General features: G+C 30.0%; 1 protein-coding gene across 1 annotated transcript; it reads right to left on the minus strand.

The window, feature by feature from the left end:
* Window positions 1-12,686: 12,686 nt before the first annotated feature.
* LOC130982838 (CASP-like protein N24) lies at window positions 12,687-18,879 on the minus strand. Its single transcript, XM_057906956.1, has 3 exons — window positions 18,345-18,879; window positions 14,415-14,550; window positions 12,687-13,169 (listed from the first exon to the last, which is right to left on the minus strand). Exons 1-3 carry the CDS (start codon window positions 18,809-18,811, stop codon window positions 12,951-12,953), a joined length of 822 nt encoding a protein of 273 aa, XP_057762939.1. The 5' UTR covers window positions 18,812-18,879; the 3' UTR covers window positions 12,687-12,950.
* Window positions 18,880-19,348: the final 469 nt, after the last annotated feature.

Here is a 19,348-nt window from a genome sequence, read left to right on the forward strand (position 1 = left end):
ACACCTTACAAAACGGGAAATAATTCAATTCAATGCACTTATCAGTTATCATGATGTCACTCCTTACATTTGTTTTGGACAAGTTAAAAGGGCAACGTTGGTTGATGTTAGAACTTAGAATAATGTCGCATTTCTTTGACCAAGCTAGCTACTTTAACTTTTGCTTTGAAACAACTTGAGACGGAAACTAAAGCTGTTTGGACTGGAGCACACTAGCCGCAATATGTAGGCTCAATTCATAAAATTTGGTTCATAAAATTAAAGTCTTTTAATGTTCGATATTTTACAAAATAAAGGGTAAATTAAACTACTAAATGTTACCTGAATATTTTTCTCAGACGTAGTAAAAATAATCAAATATTAAATCTTTTTTAAAAAATTTTAAAGATCAAATTTTTGTACTTCTTTATACGAGTATTATTAGAAAGTCTATACATTTTCATCCTTAATATTTAGTAATTTTATGTCAAATATTAAAAAAAATTAAAAATAAAAAAGTCTAAAGATAAGTTTTTGTCTCTACTTTTTGTATGCACCTTATAAATAATTATCTAAATATTCTCGCAAAAATTTAAATAAATACACAAGTTATTTGTTAATACAAAATTTATTTGAACTTATAAAAAATATAATAATTTTTATCTTTGTCGTTTTTAAAACTCATTTAGAAGTTTATTTTTCATTTATATTTTTTAAGGTTATTATTACTAGAGTAAAGTATCTTTTTGTCCTTAACGTTTAGGGTAAGTCCTAAAGTTAACGTTTAAATCGTCATATTTAAGTCCCTAATGTTTTAAAATTGACTCAATGTTGTCATGCCGTTAGCTAGGAATCTGTTAACAGAAGTAGCGTTGGAACAAAATTGAGACGATTTTGAAACGTTAGGGACTTAAATATGATGAAAACATTAGAGACAAAAACGATATATAGAAATAAATTTTAATTTTATCCTTCAATAATATCAATTTTTTACAGTACATAGTTATTCAATTATTTTTTAATCACATTTAAGTAAATTACACTTAATCACATTACTTTTATTCTAAATAAATTTATTTTTTTATAATTTTACTCTTAAATATTTTTATTCATCATAAAATATTTGTAGAATGACTAGTACATAAACTTGTGGGAAAAAATGATACATATATACAATAAAGTAATGTAATTCTAGTCATTCTACAAATATTGCATGATGATTAAAAATTTTTAAGAGTAAAATTATAAAAAAATAAATTTATTTAGAATGAAAGTAATGTGATCAAGTGTCATTTACTTAGATGTGATAAAAAAATATTTAAATAACTATGTACCATAAAAGATTGAAATTATTGAAGGATAAAATTAAAATTTATTTCTATATATCGTTTTTGTCCCTAACGTTTCGTCCTATTTAAGTCCCTAACGTTTTAAAATCGTGTCAATTTTATCCTGCTGCCAATTCTATTAACAGATATCTAACGGCAGGACAACATTGAGTCAATTTTGAAACGTTGGAGACTTAAATAGGGCGATTTAAACATTAGGGACAACTTTGGAACTTATCCGAAATGTTAGGAACAAAAACGATACTTTACTCTTATTACTAATAGTATAAACTTTTAAATATTATTTTAATAATTCACCCATAAATAAATAAAATAACTATAGAATTATAAGCCCTTTAAATTATTCAACTATATTGACCCACTACAAGAAATACCGTTAAAATCGACGGCTAGACTGTCGATAATATTAAAAATCGATAGTAAAATTGACCGCGGATGAGGTCGCTATTAAGCTTGTCAATTTTTTTAAATTTTAATAAAATCGACCGCTTACCAGGCCGTCAATAATAATTCATTAAAATTGGCAATTTTTCCGTCTATAATATGAGTTTGAGAATTTTACCTACTTAATAAAATCGACAATTTTGCCGTTAATATTATTATACAAAATCGACAACATTTCCGTCGATATTTGATTTATTAAAATTAATAAAAGAGCCGTCGATTTAATTATTAAAATACGTACCGACAAGTTCGTTGTCTATAATTTATTTTCTTTTGTCTATTTTAAATTTCAAAAGCGACAACTTTATCGTTAAATTTAATAGCCATATTTTTTAATTATTTTTTTATTTGAAAAATAATAGACAATTAATTCAAATAAACATTTAAATATAGAAATAAAATTTATATAAAATATAGATAATAAGACAAATAAACTTTTAAATATAATTTATATTAAATATCAGATAATAAATTTACAAACTTATCAAACTAATAAATAATTCTCTAATATAAAAATTTAAGATAAAATAAATAACTAAACTTATCAAATTCGGCATTACTAATATTAGTTGCGAGAAGGATCATTTGCAGTATCTTCATCATATGACCATTTTATTTTCAATCTAGTTGCCAGATATTGAAAACTCCATTCTTTTTCAAAAACCATGAATCCTTCTCAACGAAAACAATATCAGGCTGAAATAATCTGCCACATCCAATTATTTGAACTTCAGTAAATGTACTCAATTACACAACATATATAAAAGATAGTAAACAACAGAAAAGAAATTGAAGCTTACCTTAAAGTTAAAGAGCCATTCTTTTCACCTAACGAAACAACCTTTTTAACGTGGTTTGCAACTTTAGCTTGAATACCAAGTTTTGTCAAATGGTATCATGTAATTAGTGACAGATCCAAAAAAATTTAGTTATGAGAACAAAAAAAATAATAAAATTTAGGTATAAATATATTTCTTTTGTTTTTCATGATATCCAATAAGTTAAAAATTAATCTATAGGATAAGTACTTTTTTCGTCCCCAAGGTCTGGGGTCGAAATCAAAATCGTCCTCGATCTTTTTTTTTTATTAAAATCATCCTCAACGTTTAAAAACGCTTTAAAATCATCCTTTTCCGAATTTTTGGACTAAAATACCCTTATCATCATCATTCTCCTACCACCACCACCACCACCACCCTCCCTTCCCTAACCCCCCTCCCACCCCCACCCCCACCCCCACCGCCGGTCTCCCCTCCCCTCCTCCTCCCCCTCCCCCCTCCCTTCCCGCCTCCCCCACCCCTGCCCCCACCCTATCCCACACCCGGTTTCCCCTTTCCCTCCTCCTCCCCCTCCCCTGCCCCCACCCCACCCCCGGTTTCCCCTTCCCCTCCTCCTCCTCCTCCCCCCTCCCTTCCCTCCTCCCCTTCCCGCCATCCCCCCTGCCCCCACCCCTCATCATCATCATTCTCCTCTTCACCTTCACCACCACCACCACCACAGACACCACCACCACCTTCACCACCACCCCCACCCCCACCCCCTCACCTCACCCCCACCCCTCAACCCTCACCCTCACCCTCACCTCACCCGCCACCCCTCACTGCCTCCCCTCCCACCCCTCAACACCTCACCCCCCACCCTCACCTCACCCGCCACCCCTCACTGCCTCCTCCCCCACCCCTCAACACCTCACCCCCACCCGCACCTCACCCGCCACCCCTCACTGCCTCCTCCCCCACCCCACCCCTCAACACCTCACCCCCACCCTCACCTCACCCACTCCTTCACCCCCCACCCCTCACCCACTCTTCACGATCATCATCATCATCAACGGAAAATTCACAGATTTCAACAAAAATTTCACAGATTTCACAGAAAATTCACAGATTTCACATAACAAGAAGAAGAAAAAGAAGAAGAAGAAGTGGTGGTGGGTTGATGCGGTGCGGTGCGGCGGCGAAGCAGCGGTGACCGGCGCAGCTCGTGGCTCCATGGGTGACGGCGTGAGGCGCGGATCTGGCGGCGAGGCACGGTGGGGCGCGGCGGGATGAGCACGGCGCGACGGCGGTGCGACCGGACGGCGTGGAGCGCGGCCCCCTTCCCCTCCGATTTTCTTTTCCCCCTCCTCCCCCTCCCCTTTTCTCGCGGACTCCCCCCCACCCCTTTTCTTCTTTTTATTTATTTATTTTATAATTATTTTATTTTATAAATTTTTAATAATAAAGGGTAATTTGGTAAAAACAAAAAAATAAAAATAGAAAAGGATGATTTTATAATATTTTGTAACATTGAGGATGATTTTAATAACAAAAAAAGATCAGGGACGATTTTGATTTTGACCCCAGACCTTGGGGACGAAAAAAGTACTTATCCCTCAATCTATCATAACTTTGAGTTTTATTTAAGAGGGTCAATAAGTTGTTACACACACAAAATGAAATTCGAACATCCAACACTTGTTTGAGCGGATGATTAAGCTAATCACTCAACCAACCCAAATTTATTTAAACATATTTAAAATTTTAAATTAGAACTATCTATACAAAGTGATAAGAATTAGAAACATATACACAATTACTTATTATAATATTTAAAATAATAAAAAGATAATTTCACTTAGTATAATATTTAAAATAATAAAAAAATAATTTATAATGATTTTTTTTAATTTTTAACATAACTAAATATTATTTTTCTATATATGTTCTTAAACAATTATTTTACATTTTATTATCTCATATTTAATTATAAAATTTACTTATTATAATTTTTATGGTATAAATAAATTTTTTATCCAAAATAATTACTATAATCAAGACCATTTTAATAATAAATATTAATAGAATATATTAATATATAGATAATATATTTTTTATGTTAAATATTTTTTAAAAAGTCACTAATAATTTAAGTTGTATTTAATTAAAAAACTAAGTTTTAATTTAATTATCAACAAATTAACTAATATAATAAAATTAATTATTATTATTTTTTGAGTTTATTTATTTTTTATTTTTTATTTTTATACTAAATCAAATTTAATAGTATAATTATTATTAAATGTTAAGTTTAACAAAATATTTTTTTAATATAAAACACAAAAAAAATTTATATTTTATTTTAGAATTGGATAAATATAATATAATAAAAGACATATATAGAGAGAGAGGGGGTATATATTAGTTATTTTTTTAAAATTCTGTGGGACAAATGCCCCCTCCTCCTTCAATGTAGGTCCGTGCCTGCTTGTAACAGCAGCTTTAACAGATTTTTCATCAATTAATGTAACTTTAAGCCCTCTAAAATTAGAAGAAAGATCTTCCACGTTCAGCTTCTTCACATCTGTTTTTGAATTTAATCCCAATTCCAGTGTCCTCTACACATACCATTAAAGTAATTTGTTCATAGCATTCACTTGAGGCCACCTTCTTCACCAAACTATCAAACAAAAATTCCTCATCAGCAATTAGATGCTTGAAATTATTCCAGCTATTCCGTTCATAAGCAGTTTCACACCCATTCAGAGTTTTCAAGTTACAGCCCCCGGATATATACCCAACTTCATCTGTTTTTTCATTTTGATAAGTCTCACATGTTCCATTTATTGTGGGATTTCTATTTTCAGCTAGATAAACTTTGACAAATATATGTCCTCGTTCAGTGAACTGCAATAAATTTAGATTTGTCAACCACTACCTTGCAAAGAAATTAATACAACATGCATATTAATAATGCAAAGAAATATGTTTGTACTTTTTAAAACAATGCGCATTAACTCCATCATTAATCATATATCATCAATATTTAATCATTCTCAATTAAAACTCCATCCTTCATAATCCCATCCACTACCACTTAACGTCTTCTATAGATTCACTTTTTTTTTCTTAGGCTTAAACACTAGGTATCAGACCATAGAGGATAATTACAAAAGAGTGTGAAAATTAGCTATCTCGCGTACGCGACCCCTGGTTTACATATGCGAGTCAGGAAAATAGCAAAGCTTCTTCACGTCACTTGCTCGTTCTCGCGTACGCAAGCTTTTAAAATTGGGATCCGTGTACGCAGGCCTTGCTCCACGTACGCGGGATGTCTGGGCAGTGCTCAATTTCCGCGTCGCGTGCAGGTTCTCGCGTACGCATGTCCCCATTTTTCATCAAAATGGCTAAGTTGTAGAAAAATCAGATTTTTGCACTAAACTTCAAACGCGCATAACTTTTTTGTTTTGAATTATTTTCATCCTTTTTTCGAACTGCATAAACTTCACGAACCCAAAATTCATTTGAAATAAGTTTGACAAAATTTAAGGGTCTGAATGTCGAATTATGCCTTACCAAAATTGGTCAAAAATAAAGTTTTTGCCAAAAATACCACAATCCTTATGCTTTCCAAATTCTAAATCTTATAGCATAAGTTTATAACCAAAACAACCACACAATCATAATTCATCTGTTTTCCAACCATTTCTCATCATCCATACCTATAATCTACAATTTTCAATCTAAATTATAAACATTATTCATCAATTTCATCATCATAAGTTACTATCATCATTAACCACCACCATCGTCAACAATTCTCATCAATCCTCATCAATATTAATACTCAACACACCCTTATCACAAATTCAACAATTCACACAAAACTTACTTAAACTTTAGCAATTCCATTTAGTTTAACTTAACCTACGGTCAACTAACCTAAATTTTCACAGAACATTATATATATTATCTACGATAAACCAAAACCATACCGTGACCGATTCCTCCCTAATACTCGGACACCACAAATTTCACCGTTCCTCAAACTCCAACGCTTCAACTCCTCACCAAACACGAACTCCCAGCCACCAGATTCAAACTCAAGCTTTCCAACGCCACCAATTTGATCCAAAGACTTACAATTAATATCTAATATCAACAATATTACTCAAAATCAATTTAGGCTTCATAGTTATTAATAATTCATAAGAGTTAGAGGTTTCTCACTTTACCAACGAAAATTTGGGACAAGACCCAACAAATTCACAAAACTAGTTTGATCCTAAATATCAAAATTCAATAAAATCTCAACACATTTGCTCAAGATTTTTGAAAATGAGGGAGTGAGCAGTTGGGTAAGAAATTGAGACTTACCTACCAAATTATTCAGTGAATTTTGTAGAGCTCGACGCGGTGATCGTGTGGCTGCAAATGGTGCGACGATTAAAGCTCCAAATTAAAAGTTACGACGAATTAAAATTTGACAAGGGTTCGTGTTAAGTAGTTTCTCTGCTAAAACTCTCTTCCTCAACGTGTTTCACTTAGCATTTGGGAAAGAAGATAAAAATTTTAGCTTTTATATGATAGGTCATGGATCTGATTTAATAAGTTCGGTTCGATGATCTAATTTTGCACTAAATTTTTTAAAATTAATATTAAAATTTATATTTTAATTATTTCTACTCTTTTAACACTACAAGAAAATAAGCTTTCTGCCACGCTTTAAAAGCGTGCCGAAAAGTGCAAAAAAGCGTGTCGATAGCTTTTCGCCACGCTTTTTGAGCTATCGGTACGCTTTTGAAAGGGTCACATCTGCCAGCGTGCCGGTTGCTCTATCGCCACGCTTTTGTGGATCTATCGGCACGCTTTTTTTGTTGGCACGCTTTTATTTCTTGTCACGCTTAAAAGCGTGGCCATAGGTCTTAATTTATAGGTACGCTTAAAAAGCGTACCGAAAAGTGCACATATCGCCATGCTTTTGGAAGCGTGCCCAGTGAGGTGGTTTTGGCTACACTTCAAAAACGTACCGATATGGGAAGATATGGCTACGCTATTTAAGCGTGCCAATATGGGAAGATATGGCTACGCTTTTTAAACGTGCCGATAGAAGAAGATATGGCTACGAGAAGATATGACCACACTTAAAAAGCGTGCCAATAGCCAAAAATATTACTATAAGTTGGATCAAAATACTTATGGCTATACTTGCCTATAAATCTTCCTAATTAAATATTGTAAAATTAATATATAATTTTAAATCATAGTTTGAATTATTAATTTAAACAAAGAAAAAATTTTTATATAATTTTAAATTAACCAATCCAACATACATAAACTTTCATCATATTTGTTAACAAAAAAACAAAATTTATTATTTAAAAAATACAACATACACAACATCAAAGTTGCAATAAAAGAAAAAGTCAAAATTTGTGATTTGAAGAACAAGAAAACTATTCTTGTGTGAAGACCAAAGCAGCTTTGGCTCATTTACACCTTTCACAAGTTCTGATGAGTGACTCCACACCTTCCTCATCAATGACCAAAACCACTGTTTCAGTTGCCTCCTTAGCTAAAGCTTGATCCTCCTATAATATAAAATAAATAAAATCAGATTATGCATTCAAAGAACAACTTCTGCTCCACTAATAAAAGAAATTCTCTTTACAAGTCATTATCAATTAATGGCATATACCAGAATTACTTAAGAGTTAGCATTATAACATAAAGCTTAATCTCAAGTGTCATTTCTTTACCACCTACGTTGCTCAACTAGTATATGCCATGGGAACTACCAAAATTCTAGTATTTTTTGGCAATTTATTTCTGTTGAAACTTTGTGAGAGAAATACTGACAGAACGTGTGGTTAGAAGAATATTTTTACATTCCTAGGAATTTTACACCAAAAATCTTACATCAGAATGATCTTACAATATAAGATTCCCAAGAATATGAAAACTTTTCATGAACTACACACCTCTTGACAGTTGATAGTAATGGTTTTATTGTAAATGGGTAGGGGATAAATTCAATCTATTATAGTCTGTAAACTCATATTATTCATGTTTCACAAACGTTTAGAAAAAGAAAAAAAATACTCAATGAAGATGGTTCAAACGAATTATAATTGCAGGGTTAATTTCTGACCTCAAGAGCTTTTTCTTCATCGTACATAAATTTTGGAAGTTTCTTCATGATTTCTGTACTGTCAGCTGCAGCCAGTGCCCTGCTTATCTGGACAGTTCATAACACACAAGCCAAAGATAAATATTTATATGCCTCTAAACTCATTACACAGTCATTTTTAAGTTAAAAACATCATATAAAATACTGCTCAACAGCAATTCATAAAAGGTTCATGTAAAAACATATATATGACCATAGCAGTTTTATGACACCGAAGGGAGTCAACATATAGAGTCAATTCGGTACAAATGTGCTGATAGAAAACGAAGAAATCACAATGAATTTGATGCATGTATAGTTAAGTTGCTGGGATCACATCTGATTCGAGTAATACATAAATTGGATTAAAGTAAAAGGGACTGCAGTGTGTTCTTTTTCCTGACTAAATTTAGCAGAATGTATATATATATATATATATGGATAATGGGGATACTGTTCTTTTTTTCCGGTAGTTATAGTGAGAAACTTATAAATGATAAAAAGCTGAGAAAAAGAACTAAAATTCAAGTAAGAAAAGAAAAGTACCAGAGATGCAATGATGGTTGCTCCTCCTTCAAGGAAGAGAGTGAGGTGGCTAATAAGGTTTAAACTTCCAGTTAGCCATTTGCCAAAAGGAACATATTGTTGAGCACCACCCTTATCAGTGAATGACATGAGATAGCATATAGCATTTTGGAATGCAATTGTGTTCAAAGTTTTCCCATCTCCAACTGCCCCAAATTCCAAGATAAAAACACTGTGAGGCCTAGCATTGTTCCATGCTTTCTGCTCACATGGCCCAAGACTATATTCTTCCCCCTTGCTTTCCAGTACAGTGCTCAATGCTACAAGCAAAAGCACAGCCACCTAAAAAGAAGAGAGCCATAAAACAAAAAGGAGAGTAGAGTTTTAAAGTGCACTCTTAACTTCACTAGAATGCTGGAACTAGAAGGGGGCAATATGTCCCCTAAAACAGAGAAAACACTACCAAATTGACACATTCACAAACAGTATTGAATCATTGCACAACTTTTAAAAAGAGAGAGAGTATCTTCAATAGCAAAACAAAATATTCCATTTCAGCTTCCGCTTGGAACAGGAATGCAATTATTATTATTATTAAACATGCTAACCCCCTTCATAATTCTCAAAAGCCAGGTAACTAGAAAAGTGCTTCTGAAACGTTATAATAGCTTATTCCATAAAGATATAATTATTGCAAGGAGGGAAAAAGAAAAATAGTGACTATCCTTCAATCTTCCCATCCATTAGCTTCCTGGGTTCAAACCAATTTTTTTTCTCAGTTACTAAACATGTTTATGGTTATGGTTCGACTCCAAGGCATAGAATACTCAACAATACTTTACACTCAGACCAGTGTGCACACAGGGTTATTTTTTGGGTTAGCTATGTTAAGTGTCCAACACAAATAACTCAATCTGATTAATTCAGCAAATGTACACAGGAAATAGAAATAGAGACAAAATGCTCAACAATCTATTCCATTTAATACAAATAGTAAAGCTACCAAAGAGAATCACTTTTGGTTGATTCCATTAAAGCAATGTCCAAGAATCTTACCCCAGGGCTCCATTGCACTGAATTTATGTCCATATCATGAGACTTTTCCTTCTTCAGCAGCAACTTGCACAGAGGACCATCCACCTATGTCATATACAAACAGCAAATTAGGGTCAAATTTACATTGAAGCACACATAATAGCAATAAGAAATAACACAAATAGTGAACACAGACTCAAACTCAAAATAGTTAACATCAAATTCCATTGAAGAACACATAATAGCAGCATTGCATTGAGATGCTCCTCAAAATAGTGAACATCAATCTGCACTGCATTGCTCACACACATTTAATCAAACACATGGTGGGCAGTAACAGTGGCAGTGACAGAGTCTAAATAAAGAAACGAAAGAAACCTCAAGGGTTGAGGGCCGAGTGAGGGATAGGCAGCGATAGACAGCGCCGATTGAGGGAGGACATGCCAAAGGACCAGCGCCGACGGAGCAGCGCCGACGGGCAGCGCCGATGGAAGGTTGCGAGAGAGGGTGCGAGGTTGCGAGATGAAGTAGGCCAAAGCTACGCACAGCAAAATGGCGCCACCAAAGCCAACAGTGCGAGGGATGAGCGACTGGTTGGGGAACAAATAGAAGATTAATAGCAAATTAAACACAGCAAAACCAATTTAATAACAGAACCAGAACAAACAGAAGATTAATAGAGAGAAGAGAGGTCTAGAAGATTTAAAAAACAGAGTAGTTAAAAGGAGAATTTCACAAACCCAGGAATCAGGAAGAACGACAGCGGCGTTCACGGGACGGGGAGGACAGCAACGTTCACGGGACAGGGAGGACAGCGATGGTCACAGGACGGGAGAGTAGGACGCAGACGCAGAAGTTCACAGGATGGAGACGACACGACGAGGAACACACTCCAGAAGTGCGAGTCTGCGATGGCGTGTGCGAAGGGGATTCTGTGCGACGGCGGTTCTGGGAGTGAAGAGAGTGATGGAAGAGAATTAAGAAAGGCAGATAAGAGAGCGAGAGAAGAGACTTAGGGTGTTAGGGTTCCAGTGAGGGGAGGGTGATTTTAAATTTAGGGTTCGACAGAGAGAGGGTTAGAGGAAAGGCATGGGTGCGAAGGTCTGGGTTAGAGGAAAGGCATGGGTGATGAACCATGAAGATGGAGATGTTGTTTGAGGATGATGACGGCGTGGGTAATTTTTAGGGATTTTTTTGTGAGTGAATCACTTTTAGGGTTAAAATTAGTGTGTGATGTTGTTTGGGTTAAAATTGAAAGCTAAGAAAAAAATGTTATGTGGAAAAAAATTGGGTGGGAAACTAATTTTTTGGGGAGGGAACTCTATCGGTACGTTTTTTGTGGGGTGCCAAAATATATAAAATATGGGCACGCTTTACAAGCGTGCCGGTTGCCCTCTATGGCCACGCTTTTTAAGCATGACAAAAAAAAGTGGTGGCCAAATTTTTAATTAGCGGCCATCCTCGTAAAAGCGTGCCCCTTGCCTTCTATTGCCACGCTTTTCAAGCGTGGCAGTAAAAAAGCGTGGCCAATTTTCATGTAAGTGGGCACCCTCGTAAAAGCGTGCCGATTTCCCTCTATGGCCACGCTTTTCAAGCGTGGCAAAAAAAAGCGTGGCCAAATCACAATTCAGTGGCCACCCTCGTAAAAGCGTGCCCATAGACCACTTTTGGGTACGCTTTAAAAGCGTGGCAAGAAAAAAGTGTACCGACAGGCCTTTTTTCTTGTAGTGTAAATTATAAAATTTAATTTTTTAATTTTTTAAATAATAATTAATTTATTCATTAATTATTTATTAATTTTATAAATTTTGTAAAAGTTACCTGTTTTTTGCGCTTTGATAATTTCTTTTTCTTCGTATCATATTACCCAAAGAACATGGCAAGCATAGATAACATTACATCTCACATAAAAACTTGGACCTAAAGGTTACCGCTGCCCTCATCAAGATTGATGAAAATGAAAATATTAAAACCTTACTTGATCAAAATGGAAAAATTAAAGTTTGTTTATTTGTAAATAATTAATGCATTTCTAAATAGTTCTGAGGATTGAATCAAACTCATAAATTCAATTAGATTAATCGAAAATCGATCACTAAATCAATTCGATTTAAGTTAAAAATTAGTTGGTAATGAATTGATGAAAAAACTAAAAAAAAAAAGTCAAAGAACATAATAATTGGTTAAACCATTATAACTTTTGAATAATTAACTAATTTAAAATAATAAAATATATGCAAAAATTATTTTTTTAAAAATAATATATTTTACACATAAATATATTATTTTATTATATTTAATTTAATTTTAATTAAATTTTAATTGGACTTTTAAATTTTTAAATTTTTAATTCTACTGATTTAAAATGATCAATTAGGTTTTCAGAACCAACAACATATAAAATTGAAACAAACAAATATCATTGATTTCATTCCCACATTATCTTGAGAGTTCAGGAAACGGAAAAACGTAAAAACCACCTCTTCAGAAACCAATCTAGCTAGCTTCTGAAAATTTAGGACAGGTGCTAATAAATTTTATAATTAATCAACACGAAAATCATCAAACTTCATGAACAATTACACAGAGATACAGAGTTTGTGTAATAATTCCTCATATCCATACATTTTGCATTTGTGGAGCAATCTAATAATAAGTAGTAGTGTTGCGTGAACTGAACTAGCTAGCAAGTTAGTAGTTGAACTTGCAAAGGATGTAACCAGAGAGAAGAGTGGCCATGGCAAATGACTTAAAAGCAAGGAAGGACAATGCCACAGATGCACTAGCCATGTTAACGAATTCAGATGGAATTATTACAGAAAACACATATTGCTGCTGTCGGGATGTATTGATTACTGAGGTTACAGTGGCAGCTGAGGTTGCTGCTGCCAGTAACAAATATGTCAACACCTGCAACAACCAACCAATACTTTATCATTTACTTCATAATAATTTTTAATTAATATTTTTATATTAAAATATTTATATATGAATAATTATTTATAAAATTTAATTCATTAAAAAAATAATATTATTACTCTACACATTTTTTTAATATTATATACATAAATTTATAAAAAAATAATAATATTAAAATTAAGAATTATAATATTTATTTATTCTCTATTTGAGAGGTCTAATGCGCGTCATATTACGTCCATGATAATAATTAGGGATATAAAAAATGTCATATGACATGTTATGTGTTGTATTATTGTGTTAAGACAAAAAAATGCTATTTATCATGGCATGCATGTTATTTTAATTAGGGTTGGAATTGAACACTCAATCGGACAAAGTCAAATTTAAATTTGATTTACAATTCCATCTATTAATAATCGAGCTAATTTATAAAATTTTAACTCGACTCATCTGGTGACAAGTTAGTTCGAACACATGATGAGCTAACTCAAATAACATAAACATAATATATAATCTTATACAAATAAAAATTTATGTCTTTAATTATAATGTATATGATTTATTATATCTAATTGAACTAATTCACGAATAACGAGCTAAGTCTATTTAAGTTTAAGTTTGACTCATTTAATAAATGAGTTCAAATTCAGATTAAAGTTTAATTCACAAACTCATAAGTTTAATTTATACAAACCGTTAAAGAGTTAAACGGGTTCATAAATTTGTTTAACTCACTTCCAACTTTAACCATAATTAATTTATATAACCTATTGTTCTTAATAAATAAAAAATAATAATTTAACTATATGTTGATCGTGTATTTTTTTTCTCTTTAGTTAACAATAATTAAACTATTAAAGAATCTAATAAGAGTATTAGGGAATAGTGTACATTAGACTTATTTGAATGAACTATTACGATCAGATTTTTTTCAAGTAATATTTTTTTATAAAATTAAAAAAAATTATATTTAAATATTTTTTATGTAAAAATTTTTTTTATAATTATATGTAGATATAATAATATAAAAATATTTTTTTATTTATTTATTATATTAAACATATTTTTTAAATAAAAAATTTTTTAAAAAATATATAAATTATAGTTTCTAAAAATATATATTTTTAATATTTTACTTTTGCTTTAAAATTTTACTAAATAAAATAAAAATAAAAATAAAATTATTAAAAATAATTAACTACTTAATAACACCCAAATAATACACTACCTTACCTGATCAATAGCAAAAGTGATGCAACGAATCAGTTTGGTGTTTCCAATGTGTTTTTTAGTGATCAAATACTTCACGAGTTCACATATTTGCACCAGAGTATACGCACACCCAATCACATTTGCTGCCAGACAATAGCTGCATAATAATCACACCAGAACCAAATTTTACCATATAATACAACAATTAGCTATTATATGTATAAAAAGTTATATATGAAAAGAATTAACTTTTAATTCTAAATTTTATATATAATTCAAAAATTAAGAGTGACAATAGACAATATTTACTAACTGAAGGATAAAATTGAAGTTTTCATAATAGAGTTAACAAAAAACTATTTATAAATATAAAAAATTAATTACTAAATTAATCACGGTACATTTGTATATATTTACATATTAAAATAATCAAAATTCATAAAAAAGTATTCCTCAAAATTTCAATGGTAAAATAATTAAATTTTTATAACAATATAATTAAATTAAAATGTTTATAAACACAAAATAAGTTACCATTTTTACATTCTTATTTTTATTTTAATTATAAATATAAAATAATTTAATTATATTATTTATAAAATTTAGTTTTAAGTATAAATTTGAAATTTGATTATCATATTTAAAATTTAATTATAAATATAAATACATGATCATCTAGAAAAATATATCTAGAAGAATAAAAAGGAGGAGAGAGACGGCTTTGTCCCGAAATTTTTGAAAACAAATATGTATGTAACTATTAAAGATAAGAATAATGTAATGTTATATCCAAGTCTTTTTGTATAAATTTATTTTTTTATTTTTTAAATATTTTTTATATTAAAGTAATGTAGTTTTAGTATATAAATTTGTGGAAAAAAAATAATACATATATACAATAAAGTAATGTAATTCTAGTTATCCTACAAACATTTTATGATGAGTAAAAATTTTTAAAAGTAAAATTATAAAAAAATAAATTTATTTAAAATGAAAGTAACGTGATTAAGTGTCATTTACTTAACGGCTCAATATAAAGGGATGGTAACAATTATGATAATTTTTTTTATTTTGTACTCATACAACTTATGTTCAATATTTTGTTAATTATCTCTCTACCTTCCATAAATTTTATATTTTTAATAAATATATATTTTTTCCTCTCCCATTATTTTTTCAATAAATATCTCTTTTTTCATATCTTTCTATCATAAAAATTAGGGCAAATCACAATAATAAACCAAAAGGAGTAAAATTTTACACAAATATGTTAAACCAAAATCTGCTCCGTGAATCCATCAATGCACATTTATATGTAGTTCGAACCAGCCTGATTCAAACTCCATTTTTACATAATTCGAACCAGTTTGGTTCGAATTATACACAAACACATGCACACACTAATTCGAACCAGCTTGGTTCGAATTATACACTTATTAAAAAATTAATAATTTAAAAATTAAAAAATATATATTTTATTTTATACATTAAAAAAAAGCTAATAAAATATTTAATTACGAGACTTCTTTAAAATATTAATGAGTTATCAATTCGAATTCCATACAATACTCTTTTGTCCATTTTTAATAGCTCATGAATATTTTTTAATAAATTTATCTAAATTATACTACAAAAAATATTTGATCCTATGCAAAATAATTTTAAAAAAATTTCTTAAAAAATGTTAGGAGTACTATAAAAATTTGTAACGTTCTAATAACTTAGGTAAATACATGCATGTACTCAAATTTTAAATAAAATACTCTACATAGTCAATAATAATTTAGAAATGAAAGAAAATATTTTATTCCATATAAAATAATTAAAAAAATATTTTATTTTATACAAAATAATTTTTAAAAAATGGCTTAAAAGATGTTATGAGTACTATAAAAATTTGTAATATTCTAGTGATTTAGGTAAATACATGATAAAAATATTTTTCTTTAATTTCTAAATTATTATTACTATGTAGAGTATTTCTTTAATGTCCTGAGTCATTAGGATATTACAAATTTTTTATAGTACTCCTAACATTTTTAAGCCATTTTTTAAAAATTGTTTTGCATAGGATCAAATATTTTTTGTAGTATAATTTAAATAAATTTATTAAAAAATATTCATGAGCTATTAAAAATAGACAAAAGAGTATTGTATGAAATTCGAATTGATAGCTCATTAATATTTTAAAGAAGTCTCGTAATTAAATATTTTGTTAGTTTTTTTAATGTATAAAATAAAATAGATATTTTTTAATTTTTAAATTATTAATTTTTTTAATATAATTCGAATCAAGCTGGTTCGAATTAGTGTGTGCTTGTGTTTGTGTATAATTCGAACCAAGTTGGTTCGAATTATGTAGAAATGAAGTTCGAATCAAGCTGGTTCAAACTACATATAAATGTGCATTGGTGGATTTACGAAGCAGATTTTGGTTTGGCGGATTTGTATAAAATGTTGCTTCCCTTGCTTATTTGAGTTTTTTACCCTAAAAACTAACATTCATGTTTATATTTTTTTATTAAATACCTCTTTTTAATTTAAACTAAAGTGGTATATGTGTTTATTTAGTTTTCAATAATAATAATAATAATAATAATAATAATAATAATAATAATAATAATAATAATAATAATAATAATTGGTTATATGAGTTTAGTTAAATGAAAAAGTATATGTACAAGAATTAAGAGAGAATAAAAATAAAATTAAATTCAAGTCAAAATTCATATGATGACATTATTTAAGTTAGATATAAACAAAAATTATCGAATACAAATGACTAAATTGTTCAATTAAAATAATTGGTATACCAATAACTCATGAAGTTTAGGACTAAATTTTTTTAAAAGAGTTGGGAAGTAATATTTAAAAAAAAAAGTTTGGAAGTTCGTCATTTTTTTTTAACCAGTATTTGACTAAAATTATTGACGGTCCCGCCCCTCTCCTTATAGTATTTCTATAAGCAGGGACGGACCTACATGTACTGCAGAGGGGACATTTGTCCCCACAAAATTTTTAAAAAAATAATAATACTTATATATATATATATATATATATATATATATATATATTTTTTTTTTTTCTCCTTTTATATTATGTTTATAAATGATTTTCTTCTATTTTATGCTAATTTTTTTTGTTAAACTTAACATAATATAATAATAATAATAATTATTATATTATTAAATTTGAGTCAGTATAATAAAAAAAATAAACTCAAAAAATAATGATAATTAATTTCATTATATTAGTTAATTAATTAATAGTTAAATTGAAACTTAATTTTTTAATTAAATACAACTTAACTTATTAGTAATTTGTTAAAAAAATATTTAAAATAAAAAATATATTATCTATATATTAATATACTGTATTAATATTTATTATTAAAATAGTCTTGATTATAGTAATTACTTTGGTTAAAAAATTTATTTATACTATAAAGACTATAATAAATAGACCTAATAATTAAATACTTAAATATAAGATAATAAAAAATAAAATATTTTTTTAAGAATATATATAGAAAAATAATATTACCATATTAAAAATAAAAAAAGCTATTATAAAATTCTATCTTGTATGTGTAGTAATTTATTGGCCAATTGCAGTCTCTTAAATAAAATTCAAATTCATAATGGAATAATTTTTAACTTGTTGGGTATTATAGAAAGCAATATATATATATATATACCTAAATTTTATTATATTTTTGTCCCCATTATAAAATTTTTCTGGGTCCGTCACTATCTATAAGAGTGACTAAATTTTTGTATTCATTTAGCATAATAATTAAAAAGTTATTAAACGCATAATAGTAACAAAAGAATGTAACAACATCCCCGTACAAAATTTTAGATCAAATTGAGTAAAATAAAATTAAAAAATAGAATGTTGAAACTTGTTCATGACACAATAGAAAGGAAGGAGGAGGGAAGAGCAACATACTTGAGTTCCTTATATGTGTAGAATGAGTAAGAAAATGGCCCTTTATTGGTATCATTAGCTAACACTGAAAATGACACCAAACACAACACAAATGTAGCAATTCTGAGCCCTAGCAATACCATGATCAACTTGGCCTCTTTCTTTGACATCAAGTAACCACTATTTCGTCCCCCATCCACTATGCCTTCTTCAACCTTATCCGGCTCGTCCTGCGCCATTTTGGCCGCCGTTGCACCTACTGGAGGGGCCTCACTGCTGGAGAATGAGCCACCGGAAGAATGGTATGTGATGGACCGTGGCGACTCGGAAACCGGTAGTTGCGGTTCCTCCTTCCTCTTGTTCTTGATATTCTTCTCTTTTGAAGTTTCTATTTTGTCTTGTGTATCCTTTTTCACTTGTTGAAGCTTTGCTTCCTCTTTTAGTTTTGATACATCTTTCATTTCTTGTGTTGAGGTTTCCTTGCTCATTATGATACTTGTGCAAAATTGATCTGAACACTTCTAAATTTTCTCTTCCAGTTATAAATATTGATAAATATATAGCTACTTATATATTCTCAAAGAAGCCAAAATGTTATTAGTATAAAAATGAAATTGATAAAAAAAAATAAAATAAAAGCAATGCGCTTGGCTTGATATGTTGCTTAATGTAATGATCATTTCCTATTATATTTAGAATAAAAGAATAGTATTTAACTAAACTTATATCTACCTCTCGACTTTTGGTGCGTACTATTAGGTGGTGTGAAAAAAAAAATATTTTTTATTTCTAGCTAAAACAACAATCACCACTTGGCCATCTTGAGGCGTAGCATGACCCCAACTCATGTACAAAAGAAGTGTTCAATTATATTTTATTCATTATTTTATAATTTTTAATATAATAATATAATGTGATTATGAAATTATATATATATATATATATATATATATATATATATATATATATATATATATAATTTGATTACTTTTCCGTTTCGGTCCTATAGGATATGAAGAAGCAAG

The sequence above is a fragment of the Arachis stenosperma genome, chromosome 5 (genome assembly GCF_014773155.1).
Source record: "Arachis stenosperma cultivar V10309 chromosome 5, arast.V10309.gnm1.PFL2, whole genome shotgun sequence".
NCBI lineage: Eukaryota > Viridiplantae > Streptophyta > Magnoliopsida > Fabales > Fabaceae > Arachis > Arachis stenosperma.